Raw genomic sequence first — 19,754 nt, forward strand, 5'->3', positions numbered from 1 at the left:
TTTCCTCCCTCTGTCTGATTTCAGCACCATAAGTTTATGAGATCAAATTTGTATTATGTTAACCAGTATGTTATCTAATTAGTGAAACATCTGGAACTCATTTAAACATCCTTTAGCATGCTTTGTGTTGAGGGCCCTATCATGGAAAGATGTGACTAGACATCATGGAAAATAGGCTGTCCATTCCAAAAACAAAAAAATGTAAAAGGTATAAACAGTACAGCTTGAAGTTAGTGCCAGGGGCTAGGTAATCCTTCAGTATGGTTTGAAATGTGGGTTTCTATCATTTGGTCAATGTACAAATATCCAGTTTGCTGGATTAAGTTTTGGGGACTACAAGCACCATTGGAATGGAAATCATATGTCTTTCTTGAAGCATGACTTAACAAGGAAAAGGAAGATGGTGAAAACCTGCAAATTTACTTGTGCCACATGGTTGTAAGGTAAAAAATCCCACCTTCCGGTACCCCCGGAGAAGGATGAGGTTACTCCTGTATAAACAGAGACATTTCCTTAATTCATCACAGATGTCTTCTGTTCAGGTCTTAATTGTCATAGCAGGCCCCAAAGTGCTCCCTCAGCACTATTTTTATTATTTTATTTCATTTTATTTGTGGGTTCCATCAAAATGCCAAGTACAACATTCCCAGCATGCAGTTCGCTTATATGTCTACACTCTGTTCCATCAGCTAAAAAGCAGGAAAAAGAAGCTGGATCTGAATGGAGCCTTCCACGGGTATTGCTTGTGGTCTCATGGGGTTTGCCACTTGGGGGAGGAGAGGGGAGAGGGGTGGCTTTCATTGTTTCTTTTGGTGGCCTTGGAAGGAACACAAAGAATATTTATGGTCACTGTGCTAGTCAGTCTGTGCAGTGTGTTATTTGGTCACATGGCTGGGTTTGAAACACCACTGCTTTAGCTGCACCAGTGTTTTAGGTCTAACTGTGAGAATCTCTAAAAATATGCTTTTCATGATGGCTTGACATGGGCCTCTTGGACGCCACATCTCAGAGTCTTTAAACTCTGACGAATGAGAAACTACAGGCTAAAAATCTTTACATTACTTATATGAACTGTTTTCCCACTGACTTCACAATTGCAGTACAAAGTTGCAGTGGCAATCTTCTGCTTTCCCACTAATGGCTAAGTAGTATCATCGATAAGAATTGTTAAAATTTTTCTCAGATTTTCCACTCCAGCTTCCTTGCTGCTCTCTTTGACTGAAGTTGTCACACTAAAGCTTCTCCTGTAGCCGTGTACCACATGCTATATACCCTATGCTGTATCCTACACCTGATACACCCCTTTCCAGAAATGGGTCAGGCATAGGGTACAGTGTAAGATAAAAGCACAAGGTACAGCATAAGAAATGGCGTTGGGTACGGCATAGAGAATGACGTAGGGTATGGCATTGGGTACGGCGTTGGGTACGGCATAGAGTACGGCGTAGGGTATGCCATTGGGTACGGTGTTGGGTACGGCGTTGGGTACGGCATAGAGTATGGCGTAAGGTATGTCATTGGGTACGGTGTTGGGTATGGCGTTGGTAACAGCATATTGTATGACATTGGGTATGGCATAGGGTACAGTCTAGTGGACCCTTAGAGTATGGCATTGAGTATGGCATTGGGTATGGAGTAGGGTACAGTGTAGTGGACAAAATAGGGTATGGTGTAGAGTACGGCGTAGGGTATGGCATAGAGTGCGGCGTTGGGTACGGCATAGGGTACGGCATAGGTTACATCACAGGATATGGCTTTGGGTATGGCATAGGGTACAACACAGGGTACAACGTAAGGTACGGCATTGGGTACAGCGTAGGGTACAGGATTGGGTATGGTGTTGGATACGATGTTGGGTATGGCATTGGTAACAGCATATTGTATGGCGCTGGATATGGCGTAGGGTACAGCTTAGAGTACGGCATTGGGTACGGCATAGGGTATGGCATTGGGTACGGCGTAGAGTACGGCGTAGGTTATGGCGTTGAGTACAGTGTAATGCATGGCATAGAGTATGGTGCTGGGTACGCCGTAGGGTACAGCATAGAGTACACCGTTGGGTACGGCATAGGGTACACCGTCGGGTACGGCATAGGGTATGACTTTGGGTATGGTGTAGGGTATAAAATAGGGTACGGTGTAGGGTACGCCGTAGGGTACAGCATAGAGTACAGCATTGGGTACGGCGTTGGGTAGAGTGTAATGTACAACATAGGGTACAGAGATACCGACTGGGTAGATTCTGTGCAGAAATATAAATCTACTTTTAATTTAATTAATTATTTGTTTCAGCAAAAAGAGTGAAAGAACAACTGTAACTACCGAATCTTATTTTCAAGGCAAAACATTATATAGGTACCAAAGGGCCTCAACTCCTCTCTATTTATGCACCAGGTGAACTAAGTCTTTACTGTCTCTCCTGTTATGAGCTCACAAGTACAGGCTTGTTTCTTTGTAAAGCTCAATAGTCATTTGTTGGGACAAAGATCCTGTTGCCTTAGCTGAGGGGGCACAATGACAGGACTGAATGTTTTTGTTCTCTTTTGCCATCTCTCTGAGTGTGCCTCAGTGCAATAGTTTGTGGAGTGATGTAACATTTTGTCTGTGCAATTTGTTTGAGTTATGAAATTTAAATTTAACCTGAAAAAGATCTAGAGTAGAGATGTAATTAGAAATAGTTTACATTTAGAGTAAACTTGGGACTGCAGTAAGTCCTCCAGTTAAGAATGACCAACTTACAGAAAACTGCTAATTAAAAACGGACTGCCATAAAGCCTGTTATATTACAATTTGAGTTAAATGCAATGGTTCATGGTGTGGCATGGTGGTGCAGTGGGTAGCACTCTTTCCTCACACTGCTGAGACCAAAGTTTGAGTTTCTGCCATGGCTCCAACATGCTGGGGTTAATTGGAGTTGCCAAATTGCCCGTAGGTGTACATGTGCGAGTGAATGATGTGTGAGTGTGCCCTGTGATTGGTTGTTTCCACCCTTGCATCTGTAGGCTCTGGACCCCCCCATAACCCTGAATATGATAAGTGGTTACAGAGGATGGATAGGTGGATGGACTATGGTTCATAATAATGAAAACACATTCATGAAAACATTGCATGGCTTCAGCAGTTCATCAGCTCATGAACATATTATATCCAGAGTTGTTGGATGCCCAGAACACAACTACAGGACACCATTTACTCATGCCACACTCCAGCAGACACACTTGTGGTATAGATTATTATATTGTACATGTAGTAATCCAACTTTACCAGACCAGATGCGTAACTATTAATAATCCCGACTACATATCTGCGCTGGATATCACCGGCACGCCACGCGATATTCCGTTATAAGTGAGTCCACTATAATTGTACCGTTTACCCCTTTATATATATAAAGACAGACACTTAACTAGCTGATACTAAATAAGATCCATTTGTACCTGTTCCAACTTCCCTACAGATGTAATTTAAAAACAGCCTCAGGAACAAATTTTGTTTGTAACCTGGGTACTACCTGTAATCATGCAACAGAAATTGTATGAGAACCATGACGAGAAATAGGTTTGTTCAAACATAAACAGAAGGCTGTTTTTACACATGCAGTCTGCTATGGTCTCACTGTCTACTTTGTCTTATGGCAATTGCTCTTTCTTTGGTACTGAGAAAAACTGTTTCACTATAAAGAGAATCTTTAATTTAGAAAGTAATTTAAAGGATCATCCTAGCTATATTTGAGAACCCAACAAAAAGTTTGTTGATTTTATTTTGAAAGAGCTATTTAAAATGGCATTTGGGAAATGTGGGTTTGCCTTAAAATTGTGTATCATGGGGTATAGTCACAACTGAAGTAAATTCATCCATCAGAATGAAAAAACTCGTGGGAGCGTTTGGCCACTATGCTAATCATACTCCCATTCACGCTTCACCAAGAGCTGATAGTGGAGAAGTTGTTGTTGTGGAGATATGGTTTCTAAATGATATGCTGATGTCCTACATGGCCTCAAAATTGAATTGCAGTAGTCAACCATAATTTCAGAAGACAGGCTTTGTCTGTGATTGCAGATGATTGAGATGAAAAAGAGAAAGTGCTGGGTGCATCTGTTATATATTGTAATTAAAGGACCTTTTTCAGTTTACTGTTTCTGCCTGCATTCCAGGCCTTTCCACACAAACCCACAAATGCACAGTGATAAATTGCTTATCTCAAGCTCAATTTTGAATGAAAACAACACATTTATTTTCATATTTTGAAAGAGAGTAGTACAAATCCAAACTGGCTATCACAACCCATTCTGTGTTCACCAGAGTATCCATATTCCAGTATCTTACCCAATACCAGATCTAGGATCATTTCCCTTTTCCTTTACAGTAAAATCTGGGGAAGGTACCTACAATAAATTACGGAGGTGCTTAAGTTTAATGGAATCCATTGGTAATGGGTAATATTCCTAATTAGAAATGTTAGTCACCATGAATGTTAAAAGAAGAATTGTGTTTGTGTAAAGAATTAGTATCATTAGTATGGTTCAATGACAGCATTAATACTGTTCATTACTCCTCAGCCTGGCTTCTTACAAAATTAGTACCATTAGTATGGTGTAGTGATAGCCTTGATACTGCTCATTACTTCTCAGCCTGGCTTCTTAGTTTGACAGAATTAATACCATTAGTATGGTGCAGTGACAGCATTAATACTGCTCATTACTCCTCAGCCTGGCTTCTTAGTTTGACAGAATTAATACCATTAGTATGGTGCAGTGACAGCATTAATACTGCTCATTACTCCTCAGCCTGGCTTCTTAGTTTGACAAAATTAATACCATTAGTATGGTGCAGTGACAGCATTAATACTGCTCATTACTCCTCAGCCTGGCTTCTTGGTTTGACAGAATTAGTACCATTAGTATGGTGTAGTGATAGCCTTGATACTGCTCATTACTCCTCAGCCCGGCTTCTTGGTTTGACAGAATTAGTACCATTAGTATGGTGTAGTGATAGCCTTGATACTGCTCATTACTCCTCAGCCCGGCTTCTTGGTTTGACAGAATTAGAATCATTAGCTTGAGTTTTCCTAAAGGCGCTTGAAAACTTTTCATTTTCCTGTTGAACCGACAGAGACAGTTATTCTTGTGCTATCTTTTTCTTTGGGAAACAATACTTATCACTGAAAACAAGAGAACAGATTAGTCAAAATCAGGGACAAAAACAGGGATCATAGCAATAAATAATTGAACATTTGGTTGTTATTAATACCAAATCAGCTATAATTGAATATCCAACAGCATTTAAGAGAAACAAAAGACAATGTAGATGAAGATGAAGATTTTTTGTGCAGCTTGCTCTGCCACTACTTCAGTGTCCATTAACCTTAAGTTATTGGCAGCCAAATTCAGATTGCGATAAATGTGAGATAGCCTTGGGCTTTGGCACAAACAGGGAAGTGAGGTACTGGAATAAATAGCATGCTCAAGCACATACTGTCCAAATGTTTCGTATGACAGAACCTCTTTGGTGAGTGTTTAAGAAAAAAGGACTGGGCCTTAGTAAGTGCTGATGTTCTCATTTCCGTAGCAGTGTCTGTACTGCATGAACTATGATAAATGCATCCGAAAAAGCTGGGATACATTAGCATTAATAACTACAACCTACAGAGTTTGGCTACATTTAACTTACTCCTCCTGGAGGGTCACTGTCTTACTGCACATCTTTGGCTCCTGATTATCCTGCTATCTTACTGTGTCTTCTGTGTCCTCATGCTGCAGGAATGAGTCATTTACCATCTGGGTTTTAAAAAATGAGTATTAGAAATCCCCAAAGACTGAAAGGATGTATTTCTAGGTTCAACAACTAATATCCATCAGAATGAGTTGGGCAAATACTTTTAATGTGGCATTTGAACCTAATCTCTTCTCTTGAAGAATAAGCCATGAGCTATTATTATATCTGATTGTTAGTTTTGCAGTTTACTGTCATTACCATTTTAAACCACAACATTAGCCACATAATCACAGAATCAGGTTTCATATTTCTTTTTAAACTTGAAAACACAAAAAAGTCCATGAACATGCCTTTGCTTATTGAACATCTGATAGACCTATAATGTATATTTATTGCAAATATTTGTTTCAGAATTTTTCATTTTGATTGGAGAGTTTGAACAGATTAATTTTAAAACCCACTCAGAGCACAACTTTTCATTATCTTGTTTACCAGAAATACATAGATGTAGGAATAAATACAAAACAATTATACATGCTAGTTATGCTTACATTCTGTTGTCTGTTCTTTTTAGAAAATTTGTGATTGCACAGTTGTTTTATAGCTGCTGTGTAAAAAAAATACAGCTGTGTCCGTAGCTGTGTCCGTAGCTGTGTCCGTAGCTGGTTAAACCTGTACTGAGTCATCAGCTTCACTCTGGATTTCTCTATCAGAAGAGTTTACTGAATTTGTGGTCTGAGGTTAAGACATCATCACCCTGCCTACAGTACAGAGGTTTATATAATGCTACTTTGTTATAAAAGTGTCTTTTTCAAAAGCAACTTGACAATGTGTACAGTCGTGCATGGTCTTCATTTTAATAGGACAGGGTGTTTTTGATGAAGGAATTCAGATTAGGCACCTTGCTACAGAGTTTACCAAAGCAGCCCTTCTTGGGTCCCTTTGATATCATCTTCTCCTGTGTGCACTACCCTGACTACACTGCTGGCTCCCTGGCATTCGGTGCTGAGATCATGGGAGACTCCCCTGTGCGTGACTCAGAGCAGAGCACGTGCACCCCGCTCCCCATGTAGCCTGCAGGACCTGCAGCTGAAACACAGAAGCCTGCGAAGTTTCAGACCCAGCTTTCTCTTTTTCATACATTTGCCTGCTAGTTCATTCACTTGCGTAAATGAAGGTCAGTTCATTGGTCGGTTGCCATCAAATGTATGACATTAACCAAAAAATGATGCTGATTTTTATTATTGCTGTTGAAACATACATTGTATGTTTTGCTTTAACGTCATGGCAATGAGAAGGAGAAACGTAAACACGAGCAGGCACTAATACGCAAAGTCCCTTCTCCAGATTTTCTGTTTGTTTAGTTTTCGTCTTGCTTGTGTTTCTCTGTGGGCTATAGAGTCTCTGTCGAATGCTCAATATTCCATTGTTACAGTGTGAAAAAGTATCAGGAGAGCTACCTCCAAAAACGAGGACAGGGTATTTGTGTTCTGTTCCTGCTTAGAGATGTTTGTCTGCTCTTGTTCTTCCCAGGGAGATATCCAACAGTTGATGATTGTAGCAGACCACCGAGCTGCCTTTGACTACTGCGAGCATTACAGTCCTGACTGCGACATGGCCGTCCCAGATACGCCCCAGAACCAAGATCCCAACCCCGATAAGAAGGTGAGTGTCTCCTAAAAGCTTTGCCTTCATTGATACAATGTGACAGACTACTGCCTCTTTTCCCAGTACCCAGTTCAGTGGCAGGTTATGTTAGGTTCCAAAGTTTCATTCCGTGGCACTCCGCTGGGGATTTTTCGTCAGCCGGATAAATCCGAATAAATTGGGCGTTGAGAATGGAAGGGATTTGATAGAGAGCCACAGGCAGTGGGAAATGCTGACTTTCATTTCTGAGTGTGATGATGCATTGGAATCACTCAGATAAAATTCTGTTAAATCCTGCATCCCAAGGCCCTCTCGTAAGCGGGGCTGTGTGTTCGCATTCTGCGTCCTGCTATATCCTAATTAAGTCACGTCGCCTCGACTAGTCAGCAGCTTTGACATGAAACACACTCCCCGCAAAGCGCAGCTGCTTTCACCGTGCCCCACTTTTTTCCGCCCACCGCTGTCCCGAAGATGACCTCACCGCTCCTTTAATCCAGTCTAGACTAGTTTGGAGGAATCCAGGTCCAGGGTGAGCAGGATACATTTTTCACATTATGTTAGTCTTCAGTGAATTACAGTGCTATAACTCATCAGAGGGTTAATTATCAGACATGCATCAATTATCTGCTCGATTTATGTACAGATAAATGCACAGTTCTTCCCTTACAGAAGACCAATTTTACTATTAAGTCTTGCGAGGTGTTTTTTTTTCTACAGTTCAACTTCAAAGTAGTTTTGACTAGATTTGCAAGTATTTGAAAATGCTGCTTTTTTGATGCATGTTTGTGGCCTTTAGATGAACAGGAAATAATTAAAAGATAGGATTTATGGTTGGAAAATATTATTGTTAGTGTATGAGGGATTTAAAGTCTGTATTTTGGGGGGTTTATTCTCTTTAGGATGTTTTGAATTTTTACTGGGTTCTTAATGTCTTTTAATAAGTACATGCCCTGCAGAGGGTTGGCACCCCATCCTGGGTCATTCATTGCCTTGTGTCTGTAGCTTCTGGGATACACTCCGGGGCTCCACAACCCTGCATAGGTCAAGCGGGTACAGAAAATGGATAGATGGATGGATAGATGGATGGATCAACACGTGTTTGTGGATGGTGAACAAAAATTTTTATCCTTATCCTATCAGAACCCTGACGCCTATTACTATGAGTATCCTTATGAGTACTTCGAAAAGGAATCTGAGGAGGTGTCCTCCCTCAATCCAGACGTGGAGACAGTGACTGTAACAGAGGACAGCGAGGTATGCATGTTTTGGTTGCCTATAGTTCTATGTCTGCCATGTTTGCTCCTTGTTTTTTGTCTTTGTCGCGTTATTGTCTGAATGCATTTGTTTGCTTGTTTCAGGTAGAAGCTGCAGCTCCAGACAGCGGCCAGGAGGTACCAGGGGAGGCAACAGGAACCGAGGAGCACACCACAGATATCGGAGACTATGGCACAGAGGATTCATACAACTACTACGAGGAACATATGTCGACTCCCGAACCATCTAGGAGAATCATGATTAGCAGCAGTGTGGGTCACGGGATGGCTACTGATACTGAAGTGGACCTGGGACTCGGGAGCAGGATTAACTTGGGCTTTGGAGGAGAGCTAGAGAAGGAGGTCATCACAGATGATGGGCACACAACAGTCACCATCACCCATAACAGCACCCATGTTAGTACCAACCTTAGTTCATTTGCATGAAAGCAAAGAGTGGAAGTAATAAATAAATTGGCATTATGTTGTTGATGAACCTATGATATTTCTTAGTTGTGCCTGGGTAATATATTGTTATATCCTTTGCTCCCATCAACAGGTTGATAATTATGACTACTACAAGTATGACTATGGGGAGTACAATCCTGAAGGTGGCATTTCAACCAGCAGCAGTGGTGGCTCGGTCAGCACTGGAGGCAGTTCTGTCAGCATCGGAGGTGGTTCTGCTGAAGGTAGTTCTGTCAGCTTCGGAGGTGGTTCCACTGGTGGTTCAGTCAGCATCGGAGGTGGTTCCGCTGGTGGTTCAGTCAGCACCGGAGGTGGTTCCGCTGGTGGTTCAGTCAGCATCGGAGGTGGTTCCGCTGGTGGTTCAGTCAGCATCGGAGGTGGCTCCGCTGGTGGTTCAGTCAGCTTTGGAGGTGGTTCTGCTGGGGGTAGTTCTGTCAGTATCGGAGGTGGTTCCAGTGGTGGTTCTGTCAGTGTTGGAGGCGGCTCGTCAAGCGCCGGTGGTGGTTCTAGGAGAGCAGGGAGTGCTGCCAATGGCCAGGGGGGCACCGAGGATGAACATTATGAAGATTTCACGGAGGAAGCCATACCAACCGAGGATTTAAACAATGCCTACGATGACGTTGATGATTATACCTATGAGCTTCCTGCAGTCACTGATGAGCAACATGGCCAGGTAGGTTCCTCACCAGGTCACTTGAATGTAGAATGTTTTATTCATTCAGTAAAGAAGAACACAAGAACAAGTCTGTGAATGAGTTCTTTCAAAAAATGTCAAATGAAAAGCAGACTATTTTTCAAGGACAACAAATATAGGACAGTAAACATGCAGGGCTACATTGAAAATACTAAAGAGTGAGGTTTCATTTTTGTGTTTCCCATATCAGGTTGATGGAATGAGAGGAGAAAAGGGTCAAAAGGGAGAACCAGCCATCATTGAGCCGGTAAGTATCCATCCTAAAACACATGCAGAAACAAAGAGAGCCCAGACAGAGAGGCCATTGGCTCACACATACACAAACCTGCGGTGCTAAAATCTAAACATTTAAAATGTGGCTTCGTTAGAGGATTTTTCATGCCTAAACAGTCAGAAGTTTGAATAAACACAGCAAGGAGTAAACTATGGAATGGGTGACATCAAAAATACCTCAAAGGCTTTACATGGTTCACACAGAATTGGGTTATAAAGGAACCGCAATTTCTGTGTGAAAAACAAGCATCAGCCAGGCACATGTATAAATGATAACAATATCCGTAACTATGCGACATTTGCTCTGCTGGGGAATAAGCAAGTCAGAGCTGCACTGGGTTGACGTTTCTGCCTAAAAAGGACCACTGACCTCGGCAGCTATTTCCCACCTTCCATTAAAGACCAGTTGGTTCAAAAGAATCCAGTCAAATGACAGAGGAACAGCCCTCTGCAGTTGTTCATAGATGATCTGCTTGTGAGAAGGTTTGCTTATTGATGGCTGGTTCACATGCTAAAGCTAATGCGTGCTGATTTTACCTGGAATGGATTTTCTGTATAGTAGAATTTCAAATGTCTTATTGTTTCTTAACCACATGCTTCCTTTTGTAGTTACACATTCATAATGTCATCCTGCAAATATCCAGCTTAATACCCTTCCCATCATTTGTAGCTTTATAGTAAAAAAATCTAACAAATATATAAAAATAATCAATATTTTTATTTTTTTATTCACCTTTATTTAACCAGGCAAGACAGATTAAGAACATGTTTCTTATTTACAACTGTGGCCTGGAATATTCCCACTCAGAGACTTTATTTAAGAGACACTGAAGATGCCGCAGTAATATCTCAGTAGCATTTGAAAGAGCTTATGTTAGATAACACATAACATGCACACTTTTATGTGACAACATGTAGTTGGGTGGAGATGTACTGATCATACTGCTCTACTTGGAGCCGCTTATTTTTCCTGGAAATGCACCCCCTTGTTGTGCACACAAATTAATAGTAATAAAAATTATATGTATGTTTATGTATATGTACACATGCACTTTCGGTATCCAAGGCTAATGCATCTTAGTACTTCTTGTCTATTGTCCTATGATGCTAGCTGTGCTGCAAGATGGGAAAAGAGTCATAGCTATTCTCCAAACATTTCTAGTTAGCATTTCCAGTTAGCATTTCCAGTTAGCATTTCCAGTTAGCATTTCCAGTTAGCATTTCCAGTTAGCATTTCCAGTTAGCTATGCTGAATGGTCACAAATGTTTCAGGTTTTTTCCAAGATGATGCCAAATAGATAGAGGCTAAATAAAACCACAGGTAAAAGAGACTCAAAGGGGAGCAGAACTGTTGCTCGGAGGAGGAGTTAAGTGACAGATCAGCTGCCGCTTGCATAGTGTCTTGAGGAACCCCCCCAACATACTCTCAAGGGACTTCATCACTGGTGGCTAATTGTTTTCAAATGAGAAGTATAAATTGTACTATTGTACCTTTAGGTAAGTTACAGTAAGCTAACATTAATTGTTCTGTGTAACAATAAGGTAAAGAATATGGGTACATCGATTTGGATGACATGTGCTATGGGGTACTTACTGTAGCAGTTACTTTCCCTAATACACTTTGCACTTTTTTACTTTCACCTTTTATATCGTAAAAAAAGACTAGGCAGCTATGCAGAAATGTAAGTGTGGCTTCTCTTCTAGAACTGATGCGAATTCTTTGGTCATTTGTCATTTGCTGTCTTCGTCAAAAATGAAATACAAATGGGCCATTTCTTTTGCTTTTCTTTGCAGGGTATGCTAGTAGAGGGCCCCGCTGGTCCCGAAGGTCCCATAGTAAGTGCTCCTCTCAACAACTCCCCAGCTGTGACACCCACCCACCTGCTCCAGTTCTGCATATTGTTAGACACATTCATACTTCATTTATGCACTGACCATGGTTTGTCAAAACACTCTGATTGAACTTTATAAACAGTGACATATGGAATAGAATTATTTTTATCATCTAGTCTACATCATCGGCACTGAGGAAACTGTGGATGAAAGTTATGTGAGTGGCACTCTGCTGGGAATGTTTGGGGATGTCTGCATTTTCTGAATTATTTACTGCAAACTCTTGTCATCCAGTTGACCCAAGTGGTCCTTGGGACTCATAGTAAAGTAGAATGGGATGGTTCCACGCTTATTTATGCTGTAATAAATAGGTCTGTGATTATTCCCACAAAGAATGGCCTTTGAAAGTGAGATTAGCTTGCTTGCATGGAAATGTTGAGTATGATGAGAATTTGAGGGTCTTGTTGTTAACTGTCCAAAATCTGTTTGAGAGCTTACATTAATGTGAAGGTAGTAATCCTCAGTGTTACATTGGACATTCTATTTCTGCTTTGTGAAGACATTATCTATGTTCAAATTGGCTGTTTAACACCGAACCCTTGTGTCGCACATGTACGTGATCCATGTCATGCAACAGCAGTTGATGTGGTTTTCAGGGACTGCCAGGCTCCCCAGGATTACCTGGCCCCTCAGGCAGCCCCGGAGATCCCGGAGAGAGGGTAGGAGCTCTTTATTATTGTACTCTTATTAGAACACAAACAAAAGAGGATTGTTTATTAATTTGTTATATGACTTTAGGATATAAATTGTATCCTCTTCCTGTTGTTTCTGTATGTGCCGACTTTGTGCTATAGGGTCCTTCTGGCAGACCAGGCTTGCCAGGTGCTGACGGTCTTCCAGGCCCTCCAGGGACTGTCTTGATGCTGCCTGTAAGTAAATACATATCATGCCAATCAAGTATCATGCCAACACATTGCTCATGATCCAGCTGTACAAATTTTCCATGCCCTTATTTATTTTTTAAATTTATTTTCCACTGACATAACAGTGTTATGTACTCTAGCTTGCTTAGGAGTATGATTGGGTGCATGTATAGACACGCACAAACAATCACACAATTTTACAGTCTGTATACAACTTATACAGATGCCCCTATACTTACGAATGAGATACGTTCCGGACGGCTGTTCATGACTTGAAATGTTCGTAAGTCACTATTCAACATTATTTAAGGGTATAAGCAAGTTCAAATAACTAGGATGCCGGGACTACGCACGCTACACTACCATTCATTTCTATGAGAAAACCTTAACATGATGACCTGTGGCCTGTACTACGAAGCGGGGTTACTGGCTTATCGTGGTAACTTGTCGGATTTAAGGTAGTCTGGGCAAAATATAAGTGAACGGATGTTAAGTCCATTTAAACTGTGGTACCTTAAATCCAACAAGTTACCCCAATAAGCCAGTAACTCCGCTTCGTAGTACAGGCCACTGAACCCCCTACCCAGCCTTGACCTTAACCATAAGTAACCAAACAAAATAGCAGATTTTTGGCAAGTTTTTATTTTCTTTAGCACCACCTGGTGGATAATTTCCTTATGCATTTCAGCAATGTTTTTAAGGGCTTTTGCTTGCCAGATTCCTCATGCAGAAATATTGAAGGAATTGGATTCTCTGGGTAAATATGAAAAACTTGAATAGGAATTCTTCTTTTGTCCCGGGATTTTTTTTTTGTTTTGGCGTAAATAATTCTTCCTTTCTCGATGTGCCACAACGAAAGTGTTGACTGCGTAACACAAAAAAGCCCAGTGTGTAATATGAGGAAGCACTGGTCATCCACAAAATTAAACATTAGAACTTTTGGCTCATCTTCAAAAAGACTTCAGAAGTTGCTTCTGAAGATATCATTCATGAAATCAAAGTGGGAGCTTAGTGGTTTAAGAATGTGCTGAAGGATATCTCATTGCCTACTGCTATTAATGCATCAGGATCAATTAAGAAGAGCTCCAGGCTCACTGCTGTTTCGGCCAGTTATGGCCTTGACTCATTTCAGTAGTTCCTAAATCATTTAGTCTCTACAGCTTTTTTTAGCTATTCCAGGTAGGCAGTATTATTGCAGTATTATTGGCAGTATTGTCAGATAGGCTTCGACCTTCTGTAAAGTTTTGACAATATCATGCTTTGTATTGTTATAATGTTCAATTCCAGCAAAGAAAGTAAAGTCTGATAAAAAATTTCTGTGCCTCTGGGGTGACCATTAGCAAAATCACAGGACTTGAAGTCATTCCTATATGTCAGTAACTATGCTGAGATTTCAATGAAACGTTGCTCAGTAATTCTCATAACAGGTATCCAGGTTCAATAACAAAATAAATTTAGGCTTGGTTACCTCTATAGCAAAAAACGCTTTGCTTACCCTCTTTCTGCAGAGCTCACTGTGGTGATGTCATCTGTAAAAATGCCGTGAACGTCCCCTTTACATACCCTTCAGCAGTTTTAATGACCTCCACCCCAGAACTGTCACACATGTCATCAGTTCCCTATAATACCATTATTAAATTCTGTACTCCATTAACCTGCTTCTGGATAAGATGCTAAGTTTATGGACCAATCTTTATTAGATCTGACACCTCTATACAAAACAAAGCTCTTTCCTAAAGCTCCCTCAGCTTACAGCAGCACATTTGCTGAATGTATTCAGATAAAATTCCACCTCCTGTAAATTTCATGTGATAGCCATATGCATGTAGTTTTACTGGGAGGCTATAAGTGGGAAAACTGGGTTCTCCATAGACGATTTTTGTCAGTCTGCCATGTCATTCTTACTCAGGGCATGATGTGGCGCAGTGTCGAGTCGTACTGCGTGAAAAAGGCATAAACAGATGCCTGGCAGTTCCGTTTTTACAACTGAAATGGCCAGTGGCAATGTGTTACCATACTGAGCCAAGACAGAAACTGGAGAGAGGCCAGTCTGTTCAGTTTGTTCTGTTCCTCCTGAGAGAGAGAATGCTGGCAGGAGAAGGCCTGTAGATTGAGTCCTTCAATATGTTTCCATCTGCTTCCTCCTGCTAGAGGCTGGTTCTATCAGGAGAGCTAACCACTTCTTCTTGTGGTACCTCCTAAATATACGCAGCATTGGGACACACCTCTTAGTCATTGAAGTCAGGTGTTTCATTCAAACCCCTTGTGACAAGTGTATACAATGAATCATTGCAGTCAGGTTTTCAAATGTTTGTGAAAGAATGGGTTCTGAAGAGCTCAGTGAATTCAAACACGGTACTGTCAAAGGATTACACCTTTGCAATTTGTTAGTTCATGAAATTTCTTCCTAGCTAGATATTCCACGGTTAACTATAAGTGGTGTTATTGCAAATGGAAGCGCTTAGGAACAACAGAAGCTCAGCTACAAAGTGGCAGACCATGTAGAGTAACAGAGCGGGGTCCTGAGGTGGGTAGTGAGGAAAAGTCCAAACTCCCAATGGCATTAACTCCAGCACAAAAACTGTGATCCAGGAGCTTATGGAATGGGTTTCCATGGCTGAGCTACTGCATGCAAAACTCACATCACCACTTATAATGCCAAGTGTTGGATGGAGTGATGTAAAGCACGCCATCATGGGACACTGCAGCAGAGGAAATGTGTTCTGTGGAGTGACGAATCACACTTCTCTGTTTGGTAGTCCAGTGGATGAGTCTGGGTTTGGCAGGTGCCAGAAGAAAGTTACCTACCTGACTGCATTGTGCCAACTGTAAAGTTTGGTGATGGAAGGATAATGGTTTGTGGTTGTTTCTCAGGTGTTGGGTTACGCCCCTTAGTTCCAGTGAAGGGAACTCTTAATGCTTCATCATGCCAAGACATTTTGGACAAATTCTGTTCTTCTAGATATTTGGGAACAGCTTGGGGAAGGACCTTTTCTATTCCAGCATTAATGTGCCCCAGTGCACAAAGCAAGGTCCATAAAGACATGGTTGGGTGACTCTGGTGTGAAAGAACTTTACTGACCCGCACAGAGCCCTGACCTCAACCCCATTAGACTCCTTTGGGAGCAACTAGAACAGAATTTGCATACTTTGCCTTAACATCCAACATCAGTGCCTGACCTGACAAATACTTTTCTGGATGTATGGGCAAATATTCCCACAGACACACTCCAAAATCTCATAGAAAGCCTTCCTAGAAGAGTGGTAGCTGTTATGCTATGAAGTGGGGCCAACTCCATATTGATGCCTTTGCATTTAGAATGGGATGTCAGACAAGTTCCTTTAATGGCCAAGTGTCCCAATACTTTAGTCCATGTAGTGTATATAGGAGGTGTCGTTATGGCTCGTTGGGTGGCTCTGTGGCCCCGCCCCTAGGATTGTGAGCTCATTTCCCGATCTTAGCTCTCTGTGTTTGCATATTCTCACTTTGCTTCACTCCAGTTTTTCCCCACATTTCTGCAACATGGTCAGCTAGCCTTGCTAAATTTCCCATAACAAAGGATTATGGATGCCCTTCAATAGAGTGGCATTCAGGCTATTTCCTTGTCTGATATCCATCATACGTCTGCTGTTTTATAGAATCCAGGAAAGGTTAGAGTAATTGTTTTGATTTGATTCTGAATCTCCCATTTAAAGCTGAATATTCAAATAACCTGATATATACTCCCATTTTTGCCAGTATACTGTTGCCATGCTATGCCATAACATTTCACGCATTTCACCTGTGTCAGTATTTTCTAGCTTGATGGCTTGAAATGGTTCCAGGATGTAAAAAAACGAACTGCACTGTAGTAATGCTCGCTAGCCTCCAGGTGGTAGCAAAAGCCTAAAGGCGATCTTTTTGAAGTTCGAAAGAGAGCCTGAGGTGCTATCAGACATCGGTATATCTATTAATAATTTACTTAAAGGGCTTGTTTTAGAAAAAATAGGTTTTAAATCTGTTTATTTTATGTTTATACACGATTTAATTACATGTAATACTTTATTTTTTAATGAAACATAGTACAGAAATTAATATACATTTCTTCAATTATATCAGAGTATATATGAGCATGAACAAACGTTTGTTCTTGATTTATATATGATTTGTTTGCATATAAATAGTGATGTTTTTGACCTGTATTAAAACAGTGTGTGCATACAATATCCATTGATATATAATATCAGATTTTGATGCATGCAGTAAATGACCTGCTTAGGCCTCCTGCAATGTTAAACATTTAATCTGTAATTAATATCTAAATGATTTATTGTACTGTATTTTCCTCTTCAATAAGAACACAGATAGAATGTTACATCGAATGGATCTATAACAACATTAGGCTGCATTGGGGATCCCTGTGTAGCTTCACTCCTTCATTGAGAATTTGTTCCTTCATGTTCCTGGTATAATTAGTATGTTTTTCCCACTGACCTTCTCTGCCAGTTCCGGTTCAGTGCTGGAGGAGATTCTGGCCAGAAGGGACCTGCTGTGTCGGCACAGGAAGCCCAGATGCAGGCTATGATGCAGCAGGCCAGGGTGAGTGTGCGGCACACACACACATACACACACACACACACACATCGAGCTTCACACACTCACATACAGTACACACCTGTTTGTATACATATCTTTGTGGGGACTGTCTCTTCATTTCTGTGGGAAGAACTCCACTCCCAACAATGATAACCTTAACTCTTAGTCCTAACCTTAAACATGAGTAACTAAACAAAATGTTTAAACTTTTTTATGTTTTTTGATTGCAGTCACAGATTTTTATAAAAATGTTTTCCCTCGTGGTGACCTCAGCGTCAAAATAACAGGTTTAAAATAACAGGTTTTCATCACATCGTGGGGACATCTAGTCTCCACAGTGTAATATATACATAACCAACACGCACACACACGCACACACACACAGACAGATACACTCACATAGTCAGACACACAGAAAAACACACACACAGGGCATAATCCAGCTGTAGGTCCTTTTGAAATTATACAAATAGACAAAATATTCATGTAAATTCATCAGCGTCTGGTGCAGACGCATGTTGCCGTTGTGCTCAGTTGCGTCGCCTGACTCGCTTCCACAGCTGGCGATGAGAGGTCCCACTGGTCCCATGGGTCTGACTGGAAGGCCTGGTCCTTTGGTACGTGGCTCTCTGCTCACCCCTCTCTATCTCTCTGTGTAACTGGACTGTTATAGTCAGCCGTTTCCTCCACATTAAATGCTGCCAACCTGTAATGCTTGAGTTAATTACCCTGTTTATGTGTTTAGAAATGTTTCCTTAGAAACAAGAAGAAGTAGCTAGAGTGTAAGTGGTGCTACATGAAGCCACTTAAACTGTTTAGGGTTTGTTTTTTGGGGGTATTATTGGTGCTGCATGTAACTTGGTGATACTGACAATGAGGGTGGACAGTGACTGCAGCATGTTTCCTTTTGCAGGGCCCTCCAGGCGTAACTGGACTGAAAGGCGAGTTGGGAGACAGTGGCCCCCAGGTGCAGTACAGGCTTCTCAGTTAGCATTTGGACCCCTAGTGGTCAAGATGTGTAATGATCTGAAGTTTTGTTGGTACTATTTAAGTGTTGAAAAGTGAAGTAGAGGAGAATTCAACAGGACTATCTACAAAATGATTTAAAATGTCATCATTAGATTGCTTTTATTTTATTAGTGTCCATTGGAGTTTTTATCTAAGTCTTAATCAGCTAATCGCGACCTAAGAATACCATGTACTGTACAGTAAACACGGTAAAGCACAAAAGCAACGTGGATTTTGGCTTTAAGTCAGTGTTTTGCTTTTTTCTTGCTGTGTTTTTTAGGGACCGCGTGGCACTCCGGGGTCCTCTGGCCCACCCGGCAAGCCCGGCAGAAGGGTGAGTCACTGTTTGGGTTTGCATTATTGCATGGCGACGAGCCATATCTCAGGCTACAGGGAGAGCACATGGAGGAATGCCAGCAGGGAGGCAGGCCAGACGGCCTGCTAACATATCCTGCCAGAAGGGAGGTAGGCCGGATGGCCTGATAACACGTCCTGCCTGCCCCCTCAGAGACAGGGAACACCAAGCTCTACCTGCCTGTCTTATAATTTGGCAATGTTAAGCGTTTCCTGAGGACATGTATTACATTAGGTAAACTTTATTAAACCCATGAAGGGAAATTTCTTGTGTTACCAAAGCACATATAACAGGATCAGACAACACATACAACATATGATTACAAGACAACCAAATAGCAGCCAAAGTCTAAGGCCTGGATGGTACCGTACAAAGTCACGAGGTGAGGAGATATGACGCATACACATTATGTGAGATATGGCGCATTTAAGGACTGTCTCTCTTCTTCCAGGGCCGCGCTGGAGCAGATGGGGCCAGGGGGATGCCAGGACAGACCGGGGCAAAGGTAATGCGTGCAATCCATCTGCCATGAGCAATTAGTATAGGACATTAACCAGAGATGCTTTTCTTCACACCCACAGTGTTCAGACCTAATGGACAAAATGCTTGTATGGTTTGATGGACAGTGGTGTTTTGCTGGAATATTCATTTATGTTCCACGATAACGGTAAACTTGAGTTATCGGCTGTCTCTTTTTCGTATGGAGACTCAAGTGTGGAGTATTCTAATGTATTTTTATTATCATAATTCTGACCAAGACTTCTGTCTCTGGAACAGGGTGAGAGAGGGTTCGATGGATTGGCTGGCTTGCCTGGTGAAAAGGGCCACAGAGTAAGAATTTATTTCCTTTCCTTGTTTCTTTTTGAAATTTGTATTGTCTTTCGTGAAAGTCACACCCCATTCCGTGACATTTGAAGAAGCACAGATTATTCTATTCCTATAACAATACCTAATAAAAATGTTCATCTGAACTCTAACACCAGGCCTTTAATCTGAGAAGCTGTGTGCA

At 41.4% G+C, this 19,754-nt stretch overlaps 1 protein-coding gene across 3 annotated transcripts in view; it reads left to right on the forward strand.

The window, feature by feature from the left end:
- Positions 1-19,754, forward strand: part of col5a1 (procollagen, type V, alpha 1) — a 74,973-nt gene that overhangs the window by 26,724 nt on the left and 28,495 nt on the right. For 2 of the 3 annotated variants that reach the window (XM_049018870.1, XM_049018871.1), the window contains exons 5-18: positions 7,249-7,380; positions 8,503-8,616; positions 8,721-9,032; positions 9,175-9,756; positions 9,968-10,024; positions 11,845-11,886; positions 12,540-12,602; positions 12,738-12,812; positions 17,293-17,385; positions 17,943-17,999; positions 18,296-18,349; positions 18,671-18,724; positions 19,197-19,250; positions 19,523-19,576. In XM_049018870.1, the coding sequence (XP_048874827.1) occupies positions 7,249-7,380; positions 8,503-8,616; positions 8,721-9,032; positions 9,175-9,756; positions 9,968-10,024; positions 11,845-11,886; positions 12,540-12,602; positions 12,738-12,812; positions 17,293-17,385; positions 17,943-17,999; positions 18,296-18,349; positions 18,671-18,724; positions 19,197-19,250; positions 19,523-19,576 (1,743 nt within the window). The remainder of the gene's footprint in view (positions 1-7,248; positions 7,381-8,502; positions 8,617-8,720; positions 9,033-9,174; positions 9,757-9,967; positions 10,025-11,844; positions 11,887-12,539; positions 12,603-12,737; positions 12,813-17,292; positions 17,386-17,942; positions 18,000-18,295; positions 18,350-18,670; positions 18,725-19,196; positions 19,251-19,522; positions 19,577-19,754) is intronic. The other variant, XM_049018872.1, reaches the window with a different exon arrangement.

Source organism: Brienomyrus brachyistius, chromosome 7, assembly GCF_023856365.1.
Source record: "Brienomyrus brachyistius isolate T26 chromosome 7, BBRACH_0.4, whole genome shotgun sequence".
In the NCBI taxonomy this organism is placed as follows: domain Eukaryota; kingdom Metazoa; phylum Chordata; class Actinopteri; order Osteoglossiformes; family Mormyridae; genus Brienomyrus; species Brienomyrus brachyistius.